The sequence below is a fragment of the Rousettus aegyptiacus genome, unplaced genomic scaffold (genome assembly GCF_014176215.1).
Source record: "Rousettus aegyptiacus isolate mRouAeg1 unplaced genomic scaffold, mRouAeg1.p scaffold_m13_p_5, whole genome shotgun sequence".
Classification (NCBI taxonomy): Eukaryota; Metazoa; Chordata; class Mammalia; order Chiroptera; family Pteropodidae; genus Rousettus; species Rousettus aegyptiacus.
In genome coordinates this window covers 98936829-98961361 of record NW_023416308.1, presented here as the reverse complement: position 1 = coordinate 98961361, position 24533 = coordinate 98936829, and the positions used below count along the sequence as shown (strand labels likewise).

The window sequence follows — 24533 nt, the reverse complement described above, 5'->3', positions numbered from 1 at the left end:
TTTTAGGAAGCTTATTACATGTGAAGGTTGCTAATATATTCTAATCTGTTCTATTCTCTTTCATGATAAGAAATACTGTTTGCAATTAAACTGATTTTGTATTTCTCCAAGGGTCCTTAACTGAAGTAATTCTGTACTAACTTAAAACATACAGTAAAGTGCTTTTCTCCCTTATGGAACTTACACATACTCTTCATAAAACAGGAAAACAAAGGGAAAAACATCACTCATACTTTCAATCACTGAAAGATAACTACAGTTAACAATTTGATGTATTTCCTGTCAATATTTTTTTCTGATGGTATTTATATTGGTGTAGTTTTAACCATGATGCTTATGTAAATTTGAATCTTAATTTTTTGAGTTTATTATTTTTCTTAAAATTATGTGTACATATAATGTAAATAATTAAAAAGTTTTTACATGATTTATAAAGAAAAATAATAATCTCCCCTGCTATTTTCTCTGCAGAGCAACTACTTTAAACTATCTTAGCTGATTCTTCAGATATTTACTTCCACATCTCTAAATAATATGTTTATCATTGCTATTTTTTTATTTTCCCGTTTTAGGCTAATGACTTTCTAATGACTTTTCATAATGGCAGATGGGGATTTAATTTTTCTTTCATTGTTTGCCCTAATTCTTCCCCCTTCACATATGATCCATCCTCACCACGTATTTATATCGTAATCTTGAATATATAAGTATTTAGAGTTATATGATTAAGACTGCATAAATGCTATTCACAGCTAAATCATTGGAGAATGATGTAATTATTTTTTACCTGTACAACACCCACCATTTGTCTTATTTTTCCCCATTGTTGACTTTTTAATGTATTCATTACTAATTTAACTCCAGGCTTTTCTCAGATATATAAAACTCTTAGTAGTGATTTAAAAACAGCTGGTTATCTGTAAATCTCATCCCATTGAGGAATTTTTTTTTACCAGAGTTTACTAAACCACTTTAATTTGGACTGGTTACTGTCCAGGTTTGCTGTACAAGTGTCATCTTGGTATCTCCCTTCACAGATCCTTTTCCTCTCTTGTGTAGGGTCCCCTGAGTTCTGAATCCCATACCTTCCTCTTTCTTGGAGAAATTAAATAACTTCCTGAGAAAGGATCCGTGAAAAGTAAATCATTTTGGACACTGCATGTCTGAAAATACTTTTTACCTTCATACTTGGCATGACTGGTAAAATTCCAATTTAGTAATCATTTTCTCTTAAATTCGAAGGCTTAACTTCTGTATTCTACCTTTCATTGTAGGACTGAAACTCTAATATGGAAAATTTTTTTTCTCCTTTCTCAAAGCTTATAGAATCCTTTCTGTTTTCTCCAGCATTATTTCATCATCATGTATCTTGTTGCTGGCAATGAGCTCTTTGCAAATTTATACATTTTTAGTTCTGGGAAAATAGATTTAAAATTTTTTTTATGATTTATTCTTTGCCAGTTTCTCTCTTTGCTTTTTCTGTACTTCTAGTAGAGTAATTAGACTTCCCGAATTAATCCTCTAATTGTCTAACCCTTTTTTCTTCTATATTTCTTCGGCTTTTTGCTCTTTTTTTGGTAAGATTTCTTCAATTTTGTCTTCCAACTCTTCCATCGAATTTTTTATTTCTATCTTAATTTTTAGAATTGTTTCTTTTCGTGAATCTTTTATGGTAACATCTTCCATTTTTAAAATAAATGCAATAATATATACTCATAATAAGAATATTAATGATCTTTCTTTTGAAAGACTTCCCTCTGCTTAATCTTTGCTTTCTCTAATTTGCTTTAAAAATTCTTTTCCTTTGTTTTCTTTGTCTCCGCTTTGAAATTAGGCACTTTCCTTCAAAAAATCTATTGATCTTTACCTTTGCTCTATATTTAAGAATGGGGCACCAAAAAAAAAATAGATTGGAAACTCTAGATGTATGGGTAGGGTTTATTGACTATTGATTAGGGTAATCTGACTAGAACATTTTGTGAGGAAACTCCTGGTGGTGTATGTCTTTTCTCTTGGCCAAAATTCCCTTGAGAACACACCTCCAGTCTCCTGCTTTCAGTGCTGTCTGGGTGTCAGCAGCTGTGGGAGCCCTATAAAGGAAGAAAGCTGGTAGCATAGGGTGTCTTAACTTATAGCATGTAAACTTTTCAGATAGTGGCCATCACCCCTCTTCTCAGTTGTGCCCGTTAATCCCCTGTTTTAGAGACTCTTTTATAATCTTTATAGTAATTTCAAATCTGTCTAGGTGAGGGAAGGATAGTCATCTGACTAACCAGAGAGACGGAGTCTGTGGGTCTAACCTTTTCTTAAATAGCATTTCAAGCAGTCATTCTGTTTTTAGCCTCACCTTTACCTTCACCATTAGAGGTCCCTGGTATCACCAGACCCTCTGTTTGCAGGGGCAGGGAGGAAAGTCTAAGAAAGAGGTTGGAGAAGGGAAAGGTGTGAGTGATGTAAATCAAATCGCTTCTCAGTTTACCCAATTACTGGCTTTGCCTTCTCAGGTCTTATAAATATTACTACTCTACTCATCTGTCTACCTGCCCCAAAACAAATTTTTTGTTGTTTTCGTCTCATCTCTTAATTTCTTTGTCTTAGGTTTATACCTTAGATTGCTCACTGTCATTTTAGTGGAGATGAACTAAATACCTGTGTTCAACCCACTATTTGTAACTGAAATACTGAGTCCTGTTTTTGTTGTTGATGATGTTTGTTTTAACAAAACATTATATTTTCTGTTATTATAAACTATGTAAACACAATTCTGAGAGGCAATATAATGTAGTGGTTAGGAGTGCAAGTCTGGAACCAGATTACTAGGTTCATATTTTAGTTCCATCGCACTGTGTAACCTTGGGCAAGTTACTTAATCTCTTTATACCTTGGGATTTTCATTTCTGAAATGGAAATACTAATAGTAAATATCTCATTAAGTTGTTTGGAGAACTAAATAGAAGTTTAAGAGAATGTCTCATGTATAGTAAGTGCTCAACAAATATTTGCTAAGTGGCTGCATATAATTCATCATGTGGTTATAACTTTTATTACTGTACATTTAGATTGTTTCCAATTTTTCTTGATTTTACTAATAAGTATTTAGTTCTACACATATGTTAACGTGAATAATTTTCTGCATTTAAGGATTTTTCTTTTGAATAGATTCTTAGAAGTGGAGTCAATGTACATCTATATAGTTTGATTTATTAGACATTCTGAATTGTTTTTCAAAAGGTTCGTTTGCACTTACATTTCTACTAGAACTATTTGAATGCCTGTTTCACCATTTCTTTGCTGGTACTAAATATATTTTTTAAAGACCTTTGCTAACAGGTAAAAATATGTCATTTTAATACACATTTTTTAGATTACTAGTGTGGCACTCAATTGTAATCTAAAGAAAAAAAGCAGTTAGTTTTATCTTGTATTTTAGTTAATTTAGAGATGTGTGGTAACTTATTATGGAAAGCTGCTTTTTATTGACTTGCATACATTCTTCCTTTTTCCAGATAACAGTACCTGACATTTCCCTAAATAGTCCTCACTTTCTCAGGCATGTGATGGTTGTGAGATTAAACTGGATTAACTTCACCTCTAGCTCCAAAGGTTGAGTTTGTTGAACTGTGCTTCCATTAATCCTGAGCTCAGTAATTGGTTCAGGGGCAGAAAGGTAACCCAAGCAGCAGCAAATAGGTAACATTAAGACTTTTAATGGGACATAGATTCTCTTTTTCTTACTGTTGGGAGTAAGGTCTGTGTGCAGCCTTCGCAGCTGCTCGCAGCCATTTTGGCATTACAACATGATAGTCTATTGAGATCATAGCCAATATCAAAGAAACATAGGCAAAAATTAAAAGAATAATAATTCAGGTGCTGGTCACATTGCTTGCCTGAAGCCATACCTAATTCTAGACTTTTAAATCAGACAAGCCAATAAATATTTTTTCTTCTTAAACCCAGTTTGAATTGTTTTCTACATTTGCAACAGTAAGTATCCTACTTTCTGAGTTAGCAGAAACGGTTGGAAGAGTGCTTCCTATCTTTTTTGCTTCACATCATGGTCCATTTGGAAGATGATAATACAGTTTTAGTATGGTGCAGAGGGTCATGTAGATAAAGTTACTTCTGACCGATTGCAACCAGCCTAGGGTATTTTGGCTTTTCAAGGTTGTGCCTGGCCTTTTGCATGAATAAAAGGAATAAAGACTTTCCACTTGTGATTTATTCATAGTATGCTGTCCTAGCACACCATTTGGAAATTGGGCTAGAGAAAAATGCCTTTCGACTTAAGACCGTGTGCTTATTTTGCTCTTTCTATAACACTCTTAACTCACAAAAGATTAGAGTTGTCACCAAATTTCTCGTTTCAGTTTTTGAGGCCTGATGACAATGCTGAGTTACATCTCGTCCTTTAAATCAGCATTTGGTAAATTAAAACAAGGAGACAAAAAAATATTTTCCTAGATAACATTTAAATCTAAATTTTCTATATGTTTAAGAAGTATTCAGTGACTAAGTTAAGTACCACATTCTCGGGTTAATTTGTATTTGTGGTTCTCACACGTTACATGGACTTGTTAAAACAGAATTGTCTCACAGTTCTTGATTCAGTAGAGTTGAGTTAGGACCCAGAATTTGCATTTCTAACAGATCTTTAGGTGTTGCCAGTATTGTTGGTCCACGGACCACACTTTTGAGAACCACTGATTTATTTCATTGCTTTCGTTGTTTGTTTAACACTATTGATTATTAAAATTAACAGGTATGTAATATGATTTTCTACTGTTAACATAAAGAATTACTGCTCCCAAATTTGCAGATATTTAGCTAATGATTATGAACTTTGAGCATTAAAGATAAGTGTTATATTTAGCAAGAAACAAATACTAAGTCACTGAATAAATGCACTTTAAAGTGTTTTTCTGATAAATGAGTAACATTTTGACATCAACTCCCCATATAAAATAGGAGCATTCTAATGGGAAAAATTTAGCCTTTTTTAGTAATAAAAATTACAAATAAAAATATAGCAAGCCTCTTAAAGAAATCACTATCTTAAATTTCTTTGGGGATATATTGGGATATAAAAGTAATACATAAGCTCTTTAAAGAAATACAGCTTTCTGATAAAATATTAATAATACTTGAAACACTGCCATTATTATATGTAGTATTTTTTAAAATTACAGTTGACTTTCAGTATTATATTACTTTTAGGTATACAGCACAGTGGTTTGACATTTATATAATTTATGAAGCAATCCCCTTGATTAGTACCCACCTGGCACTATACATAGTTATTACAATATTATTAACTGTATTCTTTGTGCTGTGCGTTACATCCTCATGACTACTTTGTAACTACTGATTTGCTTCTTAATACTTTCGCCATTTTCATCCAGCCCCCTTGACCCCGCTCCTATCTGGTAACTATCACTTCATTCTCTGTGTCTATGAGTCTGTTTCTATTTCGTTCATTTATTTTGTTCCTTAGATTCCACATATAAGTGAAATCATATGGTATTTGTCTTTTTCTAATTTCACTTAGTAAAATATCCTCTAGGTTCATTTATGAAGTTACAAATGGTAAGATTTTATTCTTTTTTATGGCTGAATAATATTCCTTTGTATATGTATCTTCTTTATCCAGTTGTCTATTGGTGGGCACTTAGGTTGCGTTTACATCTTGGCTATTGTAAATAGTGCTGCAGTGAACATAATGGTACATATATCTTTTCAAATTACTGTTTTAGGTTTCTTCAGATAAATACCCAGAAGTAGAATTCCTGGGTCAAAAGGTAGTTCTGTTTTTAATTTTTTGAGCAACTTTCAAACTGCTTTTCATAGTGGCTGTACCAATTTGAAATCCCACCAACGGTGCACGAGGGTTCTCTTTTCTCCATATCCTCACCAACACTTGTTTGTTGTTTTATTGCTGATGGTCATTCTGACAGGTGTAAATGTAGTATTTTTAAAAGTCTCAATAGTATAGAAAATGAAATCAGACAGTTGTAGATTTTTCCTGTATTCTATTCACAGTTATTTATTAATTTAACTGATTGTAGTTGTTAATCCATTTAAAAATATGTTTCAAGCTTCAACAGTGCCGATCTTTTAAAAAATGAGCCTTTTTTTTTGGTGTGTGTGGGGTGTTCATTGGAGATTTAAATAAAATATGTCATACCCTTGAAAGCAATGAAGTTTAAAATATTTGGGAGAGAAGAAAAACTACAAATTTTGATTTGTTAAATCTGAAGTGAAAAAATGCAAGTAAGTACTTATGAGATGACTGAAGACATATTGTTCACATCATAGTCATTAGATTAAACTTTGGAGCTGAAAGTAAATTTAGAGATACAATAAGAAAGTAGATCCAGAAAGGTCAAGCAGTTTGTCTGTAATCATATGACTACCTATAAACAGATGTGTTGATATCAACCGATTCTCAATCTTTTGCTTTGTGAATGATTATTTATGTGTCTGTAGTGGGGTCACTCACTAAATACCTTCAAGGATTAGGGAAGCGAAGTAAATCTATTTAATATTCAACAGATGTTTATTTAATCACTGATATTACTTCAGTATATCAGGCCCTGTCCTCGGTGCTGAAGACACATCATGGTCAGGACAGATTCTCATCTGTGCTCTCACAAAGCTTATTTTTTAAAAGAGGAGAAATAATAAGGTTAATGGATAATTAACAACTAAATTTGGGTGATGGTATGTTTGGTGAAGAAAATAAATCAGAGTGATATGCTGAATAGTGATAAAGTGTGGTGCATACTGAAGAGTTAACACTTGAGCTGAGTGAGGCCTGAAAAACACGAAGGAAGTTCTGCATAAATGTGGATGGAGGTAGAGCATTCCAGAAAGATGGGACAGCAAGTATGTATGAATAAATTTGGTGTATTTTTTAACCCAAGTAAGATTTATTCAGTGCCTATTATATGCCAGATATAATGCTAGGTTCTAGGGGATACAACAGTGAATAAAACAGCAACACTGACTTCAAACTGAGTGGCAAATCATCTAGATTTGCACTATCTGGTAGACATTTAAATTGGTGAATTGATGTTTTTTATATCAATGATAAACAGTGTAAACATATAATTATCATTTTGCTTATTTTAATTTTTCCCCCATAGTCTTTCCTAGACAATATATAAGGACTAGCACAGATATTATCTTTTCTATATAACACTCTACTTAAGCACTGGGATAGAATTGATTCCTTTCTTATCTGTATTTTCCATAGGTACTTTATATATGCTTCTGTTTTGTTGGTTTCTATATCTTTCTAACTAGGTTATGAGCTCATATCCTGAGAAATTCGCATAGTGCCCTGCATATGCTAAGAACCTAATTAAAGTTTCTTTAATCAACTCCTTCGTTCAATTCATCATGAATTTTTTGAGAACTAACATTGTTCAAAGTGTTCTATGCACAGCCGAGTTTATGTAATTAAGAGATGGATTCTGAAATCCTGTTTGTGACTTCTGGTTAAACATGATGGATTTACTACATATATTGATTTTTCTCATTAAAATGTGTGAAAAGGGGTATTATTAACTCAGATAAGAGAATGGGAGATTATTCAGCAGTGGTTGTCAGTAAGCAAATAGAGGAGTGGCGATGGACTTAAAAGTTTAGAAATATTATCAGCACTTGGAAATACCAGATACTCAGAAAGACAGTTATAAGGCTCAGGCATAAAAAAGGATATTTGTTGAAAATCTATGTATATTTGAATATTTGAACCTTCCTAGGTCACTTTCTCTACAGGAGATGGGAAATTTATGCTCTGAAAAAAAATTGACCATGGCAGTTCTACTCAGGAGCACCTCAGACAGCGGAATCCAGGGATGAGACATGACACTGCAAATGAAAATTGAGTAAGATCTGCCCACTAAACTGGAACCCTTACCTCCTATCTGTCAGGCTGCCAGATAAAGCCTCTACACATTCCTCTACCCACTCAAAGATAGGCGAATGGAGAGTTTTTCTCTGAAGAAAATGAAAGGCCTGAGAGGAAAGATGTCTACATATTGATGTTGGGGACATGTTCAGAAAACTGAAACAGTATGTTATGAAAAAAAATATGTAACATGAAAGAACTCTCGGATGTTGAAGACATGAAAAATTTCAACAGAATGATTGGAAGATAAAGGGGAGAAAATCAGAAAGTGGAACAAAAGTACAGTAAGATGGAAATTAAGGGAGAGAAGAAAATTAGATAACCAATATACATGATCCAATGTCTTACTAAAAGGAGTTCCAGAAGGAAAACAGAGAAGATGGGGAGAATACTGTTAAAGAAATAGTGTAGGCAAACTTTCCCACAGCTGAAATCAAAGTATCAATTAAGTATGAGGTTGGAATAACAATTTGCAGAAATTTCTACATTTAAGAAATTCACCTCCCATTTACCCTTTTATAAGAAGTTATTGGGGGCTGTTCTTTATCAAAATGAGAGAAAAACAAAAAAGAAGGCATAGGAGCCAGGAAACAGGTTCCAATGCAAGAAAAAGTCAGTGGAAAAACTATTGAACAGTGGTTGTGCATCCAGCTAACCAGGTTAGAGCAGCAGAATGGAAGGATGTGGGAAAATAATGACTAAAATCATTTTGTGTGTTTGAAAATTTAGAAAAATTGTACAAGGCTGACAATTTTTGGAGCATTTGGAAGAAGTAAGTGGCATGTACAAAGCAAATAAGAAATGGAAAAAAAAAAAAACCCTCTTCTGTATGTGCCCCCTATTCCCATTTTGATCTGTTAAAATCTTAACCATCCTTCAAGGCTCTACTAAAATACCTTTTCCTTCAAGAAGACATTTTGATTTCACTTATTAGAGTGGCCCTTTCCTTTTGCTGAGCAACCATAATATGTAATTATCTTAAAATGTATTTGGAATCATTGTAGGTAATTCCCCAACATTGTCTTTACCACAGAAAATTAAACTAAACCAATTATGATAATCCCATTACTCTCATCACTGATTGATTTATAAATAGGCAAGCAACTCAATCTTGGCCAAAGAGATCTGAAAGGAAGTATATTCTGATGAGAGGCTTCTGAGAAAGTTTTCCTTGCTCCTAAGAAAGAGTCACTAGAGGAAATGAGCTCTAGCTTGTGTTGGATATTATTTTGTCTACTCTTAACACCTGGAATTGTGAAGCCATCTTTGAACACAAGGGGAATCAGCTTCAGGGAGTGAGGTTGACAGATCAGTGATAAGAACCTTGATCCTTGACATCATTGTTCAGGCACCAGTTATATCATACCAGGAGTCTGTCCAACCTCTGCACTTCCATAATGTAAAATAATTAATGCCCTTGTTTAAGTTAGTTTCAGTCAGATTTTATATGATCTGCTGCCAAAAGAATTCTAATTCCATATACTTCTATATATTTGTGTATCTATTATACCTACGTGTATTTATATATGTTTACCAGTAGTTATTAGATATTCAAGAGAACTCTTACATTAGATAACCTCTAAGGGCAGGATCATGACCTATTTGAAATTTTTTTTTCCTTTGTTTGGCTAACTTTTTATTTTAACCAATATAATATTTGCATTTTGGTTAAAAGATAATCAGGGCTGATAAGCACACATTGAAAAACAGCAATCACCTGGCCTACCTACATTTCCCCATTCCCATATCCGAGAGTCAGTTATGTTCAATTACTTTGACTATTTCTTCTGATATTTACCTTTATATATCTAAATACAGTTAACATGAACAATGCAAGGGTTAGGGTGCTGACCCCTATGCAGTCAAAAATTTGCATGTAACTTTTGACTTCCCCAAAACTTAATGACAGTTATTCTTTGGTATCTGTGAGGGATTGGTTCTAGGACCCCGTGAAGATAACAAAATTTGCTTATGATCAAGTCCCCTATATAAAATAACAGATCAATGTATGCAGTTGGCCCTCCTCATCCAAGGACTCTCAACTGAGGGTTGAAAATAGTATGGGTATTTACTGAAAAAAATCTGAGTATAAGTAGACCTGTGCAGTTCAAACTCGTGTTTTTCAAGGGTCAACTGTCCTGTAATTCTTTTTCTTGATGTATACATTTTTACTGTATTTTTATATCCTGTTATAATAATTTAGTTCACTTACATCACCTACAATCACCATTACGTTCCCTCCTTCTTCAATCTTTCCAATATACTTGTAGCACAAATTTTGGTTGACTCAATGGTCAGTTTACATCAGTGATTTTCAAAAGTGTTAGAAGATCTTTTTCAGGGATCTGCTAGGTTAAAAATACTTTCATAGTAATATAACAGTGTTATTCGCCGCCTTCATTTTCATTTCTCACTAGAGTACAATTTTCCATAAAGTACATAATATGATATTTTAACACACTGAATGCAGAAGCAGGTATGAGAATCCAGTTTTCTCCTTTTAAGCCAGATATAAAGGAGATATACAATAAGAAAACTGCTATTTTTATTGCTAATTTTTTTTGTTTAGGAAAATGTTTTCATAAAAATGTTATTTAATGTTAAGATTTCAAGAATTTGTTATTTTTTGAATTAATAAGTATTTTTACATTTTTTCTGGTTTAATTTTATAAGCTCCAGTTTGTACCAATGTCAGATATGCAGTTTTTATATTGTACTATTTTTGTACAAGATGTTAAGATTGGGAGAGGCTAAGTGAATGGTGGGTAGGACTCCTACTCACCATTCACAACTAATTATTAAAATGAAAAGTTGAAAAGCAACTTAGTTCATACATTTTCTGAGTTGAGAAAGATATTTTTAAATGCCTTATTTTTTAATAAAAGGCAGTTACCCCAATCTTCCTCTTCTAACTTTGTTGGGTTTAAAGATTACATTGCTATTAGTATTTACATCATCTTTATAAAGTGCTTTCTGTTAAGGCAAAGTTTAGGAAGCACAATGTTTATATCAGCCTTGGTATGAAACAGTTATTAGTGCAGGGCCAAGACTGGCCTGAAATATTAGGAACCCAGCTATTAGGAAACAGGTATTAGGGGTAGAAAATTTAGTTCTTGAGGGTACTAAGGTGACAGAAAAAGCCTCAGCCGCAGAGAAACAGAATAGGTCACTATTGCTAAGAGTTTTGTGTTATCAAAATCAGAATAGGAACAATGACAAAACTCAGTCTTAAACCTAGAATATTATGGGATACAGGTTGTTATATTATTATGGCAACCATGCTTTTATTTGAAAAGTGATAAATGATTTTTTTTAATAGTAAAAACCTTTTTATTTACAGGAAATAAATGTTAATATGGAAAACGATTTTAAGACTGAATCATCATCATCCACCTTTGCTCTTCAAAGTTCTTCAGAGACATTGTTTTCTATTCAGCTGTTAGATTTCAAAACAAGTTTACTAGAAGCATTAGAAGAATTACGTATGAGAAGGGTAAGTGCCTTTTTCAAATACTTTTTTAATCAGAGAACTTCATTTGTCCAGTTTTTTGGCTTAAGAAAAAAAAAGGCCTCACAAAATAAGCTTTATTTAGAAAGAAGAAATACAGTCCAAATAATGAAGCAAAAGAGAAAAGTTTAGATTTAGTTGACATCAGAGAACGAGAAAGAATTTATAAGCTAAAGCAAAAACACAAGAGACCATTTCAGATTGTTAAATACTTGATAAGTCGGCTAACATTTATTGTAAATAAATGTGAGAGAAAAGAGACTTGAAACATTTTTATTATATGAACCTTGTTTTAGGACTTAAAAATATTGAAATTTATCATTATAATAAGAAAATTTAATTATTACAATGTTCCTGTATAAAGCTACTTATTCTCAAAATAACAGTCTTTAATAAGAAGTCCTGCTAAAAAAGGGGGTCTCTTGGATAAGCATTAAAAAGAACTATATTTATAAAATTAGCTTAAAATGGTATTTTTTTCTAAGTACATAACTTTAGGTAACTATTTAAAACTTTATATTCTGTTTTATTATGTTTCAAACATCATATTTTGGCCTGTTTATATTTCCAGTTTGAAAAATACGCTTCCTTTAAAAATCATTTAAAAAATTTCAAGGTAGCAACAGCAAAAGTGTTTTTAGTAACCAAATGCAGTATATACTACTATTAGCAACGTTCCTCACTGAAAGGAGAACTTTATTCTTAAAAAGGAGCAAATTTTTCTTTTATTGGGAAAAAAATAGTTACTGATTTTCACACCATAATGGCTACACTTTATCAATCTTGTTGGATTTTAATTTTTCCCCATATTTTATCAGGAAAAATTTCAAAAATACATAATAGTTAAAAAGAATTTCAGAGCGAACACTCATATACCCACTAAGGTAGGGAGAGTAATGGCATCCCAATGATGTTTACATCCTGATCCTCAGAACCTGTAAATAGGTTACCTTACATCAAAAAGGGGATTTGCAGATGTGATAAAGTTACAAGTTTTGAGATGGAGGGATTATGCTGGATTGATTATTCAGGTGGGCTCAGTGTATTCACAGCGGTTCTTATAAGAGGAAGGAAGGATTATTAGAATCAGAAAAAAAAATGTGATGACAGAAGTAGGAGGCATGGTCAGAGAGAGAGTTGAATACATTATGCTGCTGGCTCTGAACATGGAGAAAAGAAGCCAGAGTCAAGAAATTCAGGTAGAAGCTGGAAGAGGTAAGGAATTCTCCCCTAGATACTTTAGAAGGTATGTGGCCCAGCCAATGCCTTGATCTTAGCCCAGTAAGAACATTTCAGATTTTGGACCTCCAGAACTTGAGTTGTTTAACAGCAATAAATTTGTTGTAATTTGTTATAGCAACATTGGGACTCCAGTACACCCACCACCCAGATTCTGTGCTTGATCTGTCTGTCATTGGTCTTATTATTATTTTTTTTTTGATGAATTTCCATGTAAATTTCAAATTAGCATACTTCAGTATCCATATCATTAACTAGAGTTCAGTATTTCTTCATGTATTTTTCTTTTAATGTAAAATACAATGAGATGCTATAGTTCTGAAATGCACTATTCATGAGTTTTAACAAATGAATACAGCTGTGTAATCCAAACCCTTGTCAAGATAAAGAACGTTCCTATTACCCCCAGAAAAATTTCCTCATGTTTCTTCTCACTTATTCTTCATCCTTATCCATCCAGAGGCAATTTTTTTCACCATGGATTAGTTTATCTCTGTTCTAGAAATGCATATAAATGGAATCATAGTTTTTTTCTTTTGCATAAGTTTTCCTTTACTTAGCATAATATTTTTGAGATTCATTTTTGTTGTGTATATAAAAAGTTGTTGAGTAGTATTCTATTGTATAAATGTAACACAGTTTGTTCTTTTCATTAACCTGTTGATGGACACCCAAGTGAGTTCTAGTTGGCTATTAAGAATAAACCTACTGTGAACATTTTTGTACAAAATACTGTGCAGGCATGTATGACACAGCTAAGTAAGAACAGATCTCATTTGGGAACTATTTATGAGATATCAGTTGCCTCACATACACTCCCTGATCTCCTGAATCGTCAATGAAATTTTTAATATTTCTCCTTAGTAATTTTGAAGAGATATTTTTATTTAGCATTTAAAAAAGAAAGCAAAAAAGATATAAGATCCAATCAAAATGAATAATTATAATTTATAGAGCAAAAAAAGGTAGAGCTAAAATACGGAAACACAATTATTGATAAACTTGGATGGGATTGATTCTTAGGTCCTTGTACTGTTCAGGAGGTAAAGATATTGACCAACCAAAGACTTTGTTTAGTTACGTAGGCATGTTAAAATTTCCAGGGTTGCCAGTAAATGAATAGAAAAAGGGTTTGCATCTTCCCAAATAGTAGAGAGAAAAATATGCAATTATAATAAATTATCTTGGATTTGATGTTGCAAATAGCCTTTTAAAAATAGTAATTTTAAGTCTTAGCTGTCTTCTAAGATTTATCTTGGTAAAAAATGTTGAAGCCATATTCTGTGTGTTCCAGAAACTGGCTTGCATAGTCTGTATTTCCTTAATTAGTTTTGATACAGAAAGGTTTGTTAATGCTAAACTTAAGGCTTTCTTTAATTTTTTTTTTTTTACTAGAAAATGTCTTTATTTTGCCATGGATTATAGATTGACATTTATGTTATGTCAGTATTTTAAAGATATTTTATTGAATTCTTTTGTTGCTATTGAGAAGTTTGTTATTAATCTAATTATTCTTCTGCACATCATTTATTATTTCTATTTGTTCTTAAGATCTTCTCTTTATTTTAATGGTCTCCAGTCTTAATGAGTCTAAGTATGAATTTATTTTTGTTTCTTGGGACTCATTTTGTTTTCTGAATCTTAGGAAAATTTTCAGCTGTAATCTTTTTGAGCATTGCCTCACCCTTATTTCCTTTACTATCTTCTTCTGGATTAGATAGCATATAGGATCATATCATTCTTTTATGACTCAGCTCTTTTATATTTTCCATCTATTTGCCTCTCTTTATTGCATTCTGTAGAATTCATTTGTTGTTTCCTAATTGTCTCTTTAGATGTTTTTACCTGCTATCTAAGCTTGCTTAGAGTTTTTAATTTCTGTGATTACATTTTTCATTTCTAGAAGTTTCTAGAAGGATCTGCTATGGTCTGAATGTTTGTGTCCCTCCAAAATTCATATGTTGAAACCTAATGTCCGGTATGATGGTATTAGGAGGTAGGGCTTTTGGAGGGTAATTAAATCATGAGGGATTAGTGCCTTTATGAAAGAGGCCCAGCCAAGCTCTTTAGCCTTTTCTGCCATTTGAGGTTATCAACTGGGAAGCAGTTCTCACCAGACACAGAACCTGACCACATAAACACCCTAATCTCAGACTTCCAGTTTCCAGAACTGTGAGAAATAAATTTCTGCTGCTTATAAGTTACCCAGCCTATGCTATTTTGTTTTAGAAGCCCAACAGACTAAGACAGGATCCAAAAACTTAATGCAATGCCAGTAAAAACCCAGTGGGATATTTTTTAGAATTTGGCAGAATAATTCTAAAGTTATATCTATAAGAAAAATGTATGAATATATACATATAACAAATCATGTTGTACACCTTAAATTTGTGTTATATGTCAGTTATATCTTAGTAAAGCTGGAAAAAGAAAAGAAAATATGTGAGTATAGACATGAAAATTTTCAAAAGATAGTGAATTTCTGCTTGCTCTATCAGATATTAAAAGATGCTCTAATGCTTTAATAATTAAAAATCTGATATTGTTGCAGGAATAAATACATCAGTAAAAAATAATCCAGTGGAGGAAAGAAAAGAAGTCAATGAATGGCATTTGGGCAATTCATATATCATACACCAAAATAAAATTTAGGAGAAAAAACTAAATGCAAAGAAAATGATATACAAATACTAGAAAGTATTAGAGATAATTTTATAGTTTTGGGAACAGAGACTATCCTTCCTAAAGGAAAAGATGGCTAGATATGATGATATACAAATTCTTAGTTTCTATGGGATTAAAACCACTAAAAACAAAGTTAAAAAATGTTAGAGACAACTCAATAGAAAAAATAAAGAAAGAATACAAATAATCATAAAATATGTAAAAATATTGTTTAACTCTACTACTAATAAAATAAATGCAAAGTACTGGAAATAATTAAAAATGCTGAATAATTCCCAGTGTTGGCAATATTTTTCAGAAATGAATACTATTATATTTTTTCTTTGTTGTTGTAAATTATTAGTACAGAAGAAAAATAAAAATTGAATTTTATCTGTCCAAATTAAAACTATAGAATTTCCTGATCATTAAATATGAACAGTTGACATTTTTGTCTAAGATAACTTATAGCCATGAAGTTCAGAATAGAGTACTTAATGATAAAAGGCTACATGGGGATAAGGACTGGAATGAGAGAACATCATGGTCATTCCAGCCCCAGCCAAAGCACCAAATGAATGCATCTACATGAATATCTATAGTATGTGAAACAGAACAGATGCCCAGGTGAGCCCAAAGTACAGAATTGTGATTCCTAATAAATTATTTTAAATTAATAAGTTTTGGAATGATCTGATATGCAGAATTGGGTGTCTGAATCAGATATGTGGAATATTATGTAGCTCTTGAAAAGAATAAGGTAGGTACATATGTACTAACATGGGAGAGATATACACGGTACATAGTAGTGTGGGACCATAAAAATGACCTTGCAAGTTCAAAACATGCAAAGCAATCTTAATAATGAATGGTAGAAGTTATGATTGTTCTTTGACTTAAAAGTATTTGAAAAAACATCACATTTTCCCTTCTGTTATAAATGTAAAGGAGAATGAAAAAATATTAATTTAGTACACTGTAATTTAAAACATTAGGTGCATTGAGAAGTAAAGTGTGTTATTTCCTTATAAAAAACTAATCAAGATAGTTTGACAGTGCTTGCTTTATTCTTGGTGCGTAACTTGCAATATGGAGTGAACATCATTTCTCTGCCTTTGCAAATTACAATACTTTTGTTCAAGTTTATCAGTTTTCTACATTTTATCCTTTGCATTTTCAGTGTTATCAGATATCTTTGAGAGCTCCTTTAATGTGATATTTTTTGCTAGCATCACTTCCACTGGGACATTTTCATCCTTTTTATCACAATCATTTTCCTCATTTATGTTGATATGTTTACCTTCTCTGTTTTTCTCTGGCAACATTTCTGGGGTTTCTCAAATGGTGGCATTGTTAACATTTCTGTGGTCAGCATTTTCTTCTGTACTTTCATTAATTTCACTTTCTGTGTTATCCTCCTCCCTCCTTTGTTTATTTTCACTTTCATCTCTTTTGTCCAATTCCCTCTTTTGGTTATATGTTTTTGTAATATGTTATATAAATTTATCTCTGGGAGACAAGAAGGGAACACACCTTACACACTTTACTATCTTTGCATTGACCGAATAACAGATACACAGTGACCAATCATCGAGAGACTGTGAAAGAAGTGACATGATTGATTACTGGTCATGATGATGTACATGTTATTTCTGTATTGATTTGTGGATTGAAAGATTAGCAGTGAAGTTTCTGCAATTGAAATTTGAACCATGATGTTGGGGAAATGGTGGTGTTTTAACCAAATCAAGGTAACTGAAAGTTGTGTATTTTGTACCATGAGGACTACCTATATATTGTTAATGAAAAAATACAAGTTGTTAAAAAAATCAAAATAAACAATAGCCACAGAAAACAGTTCTGGAGGGATATATATAACAAATCATGAGTCATGGTTATGTAGGAAGAGTTTTTTGTAGTGTTCTTGGCATCTTTTCTGTAGGTTTACATTTGGTGTTGTTTTATAATAAATATTAATAAAGTATTAGGCTGCCAAGAAATACTGTATGTTCAATACTAATCTAAAAACCAATTAATAAAAAATAAAAATGTGATTTGGATAGAAAAAGATTTTAAATAGTAAAGGACATTTAATATAATAATTAATACATTGAAGAAATTAAATAGAAAACTGAGAAAATAGAAGAAGAAATGGAGAATTTCACCAGAGTTGAAATTATAAAAAAAAGAATCAAATGGAAATTATGGAAGTGAAATATACGATATCCAAAATTAAGAACTTAATAGAGTTAATAACTGCACAGACACAACAGAAGGCAGGATTAGAGAACTGGATGACAGAAAATATGCAAATGATGAAACACCATGCACAGATTCAGGAATTCCAAGTAGGATGACTACAAAGAAAATCACACCCAGATACAACATAGAAGGACTACTGAAAAACCAAATGGAAAATCTTAAAAGTAGCCCAAGTGGAAAAATATCCATTATTTTCAAAGGATTAATAATATGATTGATAATTGACTTCTCAGTAATAATTATTCAGCACAGAAGACAATGGAATGACACTTTGAAGTACTAAAAGAATAACTTAGCATAACCTAAGAATAACCTAGAATCTATTTCCCCAAAATATCCTAAAAAATGAAGGTATGAATCTTAAATGATTTTTTTTTTCAAGTGTAAGAAGCCAGTTCCAAGAGGCTATGTATTATACAATGCAATTATATGACATCCGGGAAGAGACAAAACTATGGGAATGGAAAACAAGTCAGTGATTGCTAGGTGTTGAAGGATAGGATTGACTATAAATGGAATGCATAAGAGAATTTTTGGGAGTGATGAACCATTCTGTATGTTATAGTGGTGGTAGAAATAGTACTCCATGCTTCTGTGCGAACTTTATGAAGTTCAACCAGAATGTGGGAAGAATTCCAGGATGGAATGCAGACTGTGAAAATATATGTATCTGTTTTACCAATGTATGACATCTCCTCAGTGAAAGGAGTGGGTAGGAAAAGAGGTTGAATTAAGTAACTTTGGAAAATAGTTTTCGATACTGTAAGATTGAAGAGAAAAAGATACACAAACACTATTTCCGATCGGTAAATTTTCTCATGGGAGTAAGACAAACTATTTTACAGGTGTGGTAGGGTTGAACAACTAACCATATTGTAGACAATGACAGCTAGGTCAAATTTGTTTTTCTCTGTTGAAGGAAGATATCAGATTAGAGGGGAAGGCTAGAATGAGCTCTGTGAAGCTGGATTAGAATTGCAGATATCAGCATGAACTCATGATATAATTACAACAAGAAAGACAAATGTAGACATGTATATATACATAGGTTAGTATATGTACATATATTTTCTAGCTCTGCTGAAAGGGCCTAGAAGTAGTGACACTCCTAGAGCAGAAATCATGTATAGTGCCTAGATCTTGGTTCTAAGTATCATTATCTAAATATCCTCAGAGAAATGGCTTATTCTAGGGTTGGACATCTTGTAGTGCTGGAAAGTAAGGAAGTACTTAAAACAACATTTCAAAAGGATATAAAAGCCAACCCAAAATAGCTCCCTATAACAATACTGGAGCAATTCAAGTAAAAAAAAAAATGATGATATCAGATAATAACCCAGAAAATAAATATCTGTTACTCCCTACTGATATAAATAATAAATAAAAATAAATAAATAAATAAATAAATAAATAAATAAATAAATAAATAAATAGATGGGAGAGAGAGAACAAATCTTCTTTACAGAAGATTCAAATTAATAAATGTAAGAGGAAAGAGGGACATAAAGAAATCACCCTTGAAATATCACAGTAATAATTGCCGCAGGCAAGATCTACTGAATGCTAAAATTAGAGGATGAAACTGAGAAACAGTTGTTGCATTGTCACACAGTATCTTACCCAGATTTAGTAAGTTATGGTGGTGGTTTTATACATGTTCAAAAATTGTTTGATAACCTTCCTTCTAGGAAGTGGAGCCTAATTTTGTTTGCCTTAATTGTGGACTACGTTCTGATGGCTAGAAGATACAAAGGAAAAAAGTTGTTTATTGTGGAGAAACCTGGCAGATATTAAGGTTAGCATCACCAGAAAGAATTCATGTGTTTTCAGTAATTCATGTGAATAGCAAATACTCATGATGTGATGAGAAGAGAACTATATATCTTTGGTATTCTTCCCCCAAATCTAGTCTAATCATGAGAAAATATCAGACAAACCACTTTATTACTCCACTAAACTATATTTCACCAACTATGTTGTAATTAACAATGAGGGACGGGGAGATTACCCACTTTTTTTATTGTGGATATGAATTGGTAATGATAATATTTGAAAAAAAATAGAATGTTTTAAATTAATAATCTACAGATAAACAGTCTGAATCAATAAAAGTTTATATTAAATCCATAATGGGTGCTTTTTAGAAGTTAGACACTATTTCTGGTAAATTCCTTTATCAGATATATCTACAGAATAACCAATGAGTAGGAATGAACAATAGCAAAGAGGCCACAAATTCATCTTCGTTCAGCTTTCAGGTTGTGGCATGTGATGTGAATAGGGTAGGAGTTGTGTTGAACTAGAGAGCCCAGGTGTTCAGTTCAACCTATCTGCCATTCAACTCCAGAAAATTGTTGCCGTGTGGGAAAATGGGCCTTTTACTATCAGCTCTTCCAATTTTTGAAGAGAAACTAGAAATTTAGACTTCAATGTGAAACCTGTTAAATTCTAAGCATTGGAAGTGGGTTGAAAGTTTTTAAACAAAATATATTTCTAAGCCAGATCATCTTATACAGTGGGAATGAAAGACTTCTGCCACAGAACTGTCAGACTTATAAAATATGCATTCATTTGATAACCTTTGGGAAACTACTACTCAGTCTTGCCCTAAGAGAGTCTAAAATTTAATAGTTACAATATAACATACAAATGAATTACTCTACTCTCACACAGTATAGATTATGTATCATAATAGAATTATGACGAAATATGGGAGTTCAGACAAAGGACACTTTAAATTTATTAAATATCTAAACAAAAATAAATCCTGGAATTTTAAATTAGTAATAAATAGAAGCCAATGGAAATTGGATATTATAAAATATCAATGATTTGCTAAGGAAATTGTAAAGGAAAATAGGTAATTAGTGGTATAATATGTGGAAAGTGAACTGGTGTTTCAGTGCCCCATAAAAGTAGTTGTGCTATGAGTAGGCTTATCTCCCTTTTTAATTATAATGATTTGTAGAATATATATCTTTATATTACATAGAAAACTGATAAAATGGCTGTTATCCACATTGCTGAAAGGTAACATAATAATGCTTCTATGATGATGAGGTTTTAATTTAACTTCATGCTTTCTATTAAAATTTTTTAACTTTTTGGGAGAACTTTACATTTTTATCTTCCATTTATTCAAGTGGATTTCAGAAGTTCTTAATAAAAATTCTTATTGAATTGTCAGTGAAGAAAAAAGTGTATTAAATTTGTAAGAAAATCCTATCTGTAATTTCAATAAAGTATCCAAGGATATAGAACCTTAAAAGTGTTTATTTTTTATTAGCTGCCTTAGGACTACAAGGATTTAAGTGTTTTTACAAAAACAATAAAAGAGGAGTAATTTGATGGTTTATTTACTCTTTATAACCTTTAGAAAGTGTCATGCTTTTTTTAAAGTGCTTGCTTCAGGCTGTAGTTTTACAAGATGGGCTGTGTATTGGTCAGGCCTCTTCAATTCTTGACCCTGAACAGATTTAGGGACATAGTATGTACAGCAGGCACATGTTCAAGCAGCCAAAACTGTAACTGGGTACTTTCAGTCTCCTTTCAAACTCATAATCCACCTCTTACCAAATTGCTCAATTTATTTTCTCATGTTGTCTAATAAAGTACTAATCACTCTTTCAGATAGTTTCTTGGTTTGATTAGCTACAAAATATTCTAGATAAATATCTGATATACATGGTATAGCCTAAAAGTTCATATTTTTAAACATCTCTTTCCTAATTAGTATTTAAACTGTTTTCATATTACTCAACTTAGTCTATTACAATGATCTCTGAAATCAAGAAGTTAATATTAGAACATTCATAGTAATTCTTAAAATTCTATTGTTTTTCCATTTAACACATATTTATTGTTCTTTGAAATGTTCTACCAAATAATCAGAATATACTTGTATATTTAAAATAGATAATATGATTTTGAGTGGTTTTCTAACTTTTGTAGGATATGAAGACTAAATTCTGGAGTTTTTGAAGAAAAGGAGTATATCATAACAATCTATACTATCCTATAGACCCACAATCTTTTAAAGATAATACAATGATGTGTTTAAGAGACTCTGGAGACAGATCATCTAGGTTCAAATACTAGCTCTGCTGTTTACCTAGTACGTGACTTTAGGCTAGCTACTTGTCCTTTTGCTATACCAGTTTTCTCCTCTATAAAATGTTGGTAATAAGAGTATTTACCTCATAAAATTATACCTAAGATTAATCAATATATTAAAAATGCTTAGAACAATACTTAAATCATAGGATCTCAGAACCCACTCTAGCCACTAAAAGAGAAGTGTATAACCAGGTGCACATAAAGCAGTACCTTGCACATTTTCAATTTAACTGCTTTGGGAAAACATGCATGTTATATGTACCTCCCCTCCAAATGTGTATACAGTTATTTCCTTTTTCAATATGTTTGACTATAGAAATATGTGTTACTGTTGATATCCATTCCTTCCCTTATTCCATGTTGGAAGAACCCAGATTGTATCTTAGGGTCTACCTCTCACCAATGTGAGTCAGGTAAATCCTGACTGGTCTTAACCACTCATAAAAGTCCTGTGCACTCCCCTTGCCAATGACTGGTTTAGGAGTGGGCATGTAACCTAGTTATGGCCAATGAGATATTAGAAGATGTGTGCTGGGAAGCTTCTGGGAAAAGTTTTATCATTTTGTTAAGAGATTATACTTTTTCCACTGCAGGATAATGTCATTTTTTGTCCTTAATGCTTGCAATTAAAAGTGACCAAGGGTTGAAAGCCTAAGGAAAATAAATTACTTGGATAATGGCAAAATATAAAGATGGGCAGAATCATAGTCCTTGATGATATTGTTCAGTAATTGTCATGTGAGATAAATCTCATATGCCATTGTGAGTTGGGGTTTGTTGTTGCTACTTACTACTGAAAGCATTTTTAATGAGACAACTTTCATTAAAGCCTACTTTTGAATACCATAGCATAAGTTTGTGTGTGTGTGTGTGTAATAAACAACATGTAAGAGTCCTAAAAAAATGTTTAATGGCAAAAACATGTTATCTGTTAGCATCCACTCTTTGATTTCTTCTATTTTATTATGAAAATTATGAAACATACAGCAGAACTGAAGGAATTTGACAGTGAACACTCATGCACTGTTAACATTTTACTAGGTTTATCACATAGTTATCTATTTCTTCTTTAACTTCATTTTTGATTATATCAGAGTAAATTGCAGGCATCAGTGTACTTCTTCTTAAATACTTTGGAATGTATGTCATTAAGCAGTTCAAATTTCTTAACGACTTTTTTTCTTTACAGTAAAATTTGCATATAATGAAAGACAAATTTTAACTGTACATTTTATGAATTTTTACAGATGCATATACCTGCATAATGCAAACCCTTATCAAGATATAAAATGTTTTCATCAACCCAGGCATGCCCCTTCCCAGGCAAATTCTATCCCTAAACCCTCCCCATGAAACATTTTTTTTCCATATTCAATTAATTTTGTTTTTCCTAACATTTCAAATAAATGGAATCATACAGTATATGCTCTTTTAGGTAAGGTTTCTTTCACGTAGCATAATGTTTTAAATTCATCCATGTGTGTATCAGCATATCAATCTTGTACATGTTTAAGTGTATACCTAATTATTTCATTTTGGCTTCTTCATTTTTGTTGTTAGTGTATAGAAATGTGATTGATTTGGGGTGTGTTCATCTTGTATCCCATGGCCCTGTTGAGCTTATTTATTAGTTCTGGGAAATTTTTTATAGATTATTTGGGATTTTCTATATATACAATTTTGTCATATAAAAATAGAGACAGTTTACTTCTTTCTGAACTCTGATCTGTTTCTTTTCTTTTTCGAACCCACCTCCCTGCTGTCCTTTCCCTTTCCTCTCTCCCCTGTACCTTGATGTCTCTCCCCCCAATGTCTCTTTTCCTCTCACTGTCTCCTCCCCCCTTCCAGTCTTCCTCTTTCTGTCTATCCATTCATCTATCCATGCCTTATTGCAGTAGCTGGAACTTCCAGTAAGTAGTATGTTGAATAAGGACAGTGAAAGTAGATATCCCTCCCTTGTTCCTGATCTTAGAGGGAAAGCATTCATTCTTTCATCATTAAATATGTTAAATGTAATGTTTTTATAAATGCTCTTTCTTAAGTTGAAGTAATTCCCTCTATTCCTAACTGGCTGAGAATTTTTTTTTTCCCCCCATGGGTGAGTCTTAATTTTTGTCAAAAGCCCTTTCCGTGATAATCGATACAGTCATATGATTTTTCTTCTTTAACATACTGATATGGTGAATTTAACCAACTGTTGAACCAGCCTTGCATATCTGGAATAAACTCTACTTGATTGTGGTATATCATTTTGTATACATTGTTGGATTCCATTTGCTAATATAGTATTAAGGATTTTTCCATCAAAACTTGTCAGAGATATTGGTCTTTGTTTTTTTTTTTTTTTTGGTTTTTTTTTTTTTGTAGTTTTTGTCTGGTTTTGGTGTCATAGTAGAACGGGTCTCAAAAAATGAGTTGGGATATGCTCCTTGCCCTTATATTTTTCTGGAAAAGGCTGTGTAGAAGTAGTGTTAATTCATCTTTGAATGTTTGGTAGAATTCTCCAGTGAAACCTTATGGGCCTGGACATTTTTGGGGGGAGATTTTAAGTTAATGCTTATAGGATAATATTATCTATAACACCTTGGTTGAGGTTTGGTAGTTCATAGTTTTTGAAGAATTGGTCTATTTTTGTAAGTTGTCAAATTTGAGAGCATAAACTTGTTTGTAGCATTCTCTTATTAATTTTTTAGTGGCTGCAGTATCTTTGTACATGGTTTCTTTTAGCTCTTTATGCATATTTAAAACCGTTGGTTAAAAGTCTTTGTCTAGTAAGTCTTTGCCTGCACTTCCTCATTAACAGTTCCTATTAATTTTTTTCTTATATATGGA

At 32.2% G+C, this 24533-nt stretch overlaps 1 protein-coding gene across 3 annotated transcripts in view; it reads left to right on the top strand.

Annotated features, from left to right (window-relative positions):
- CCDC73 (coiled-coil domain containing 73) overlaps positions 1–24533 on the top strand; it is a 220122-nt gene that overhangs the window by 139542 nt on the left and 56047 nt on the right. For 2 of the 3 annotated variants that reach the window (XM_036221505.1, XM_016147087.2), the window contains one exon: positions 11253–11405. In XM_036221505.1, the coding sequence (XP_036077398.1) occupies positions 11268–11405 (138 nt within the window). In that variant the 5' untranslated portion in view covers positions 11253–11267. Of the gene's footprint in view, positions 1–1064; positions 1139–11252; positions 11406–24533 lie in introns of those variants that run through there. The other variant, XM_016147089.2, reaches the window with a different exon arrangement.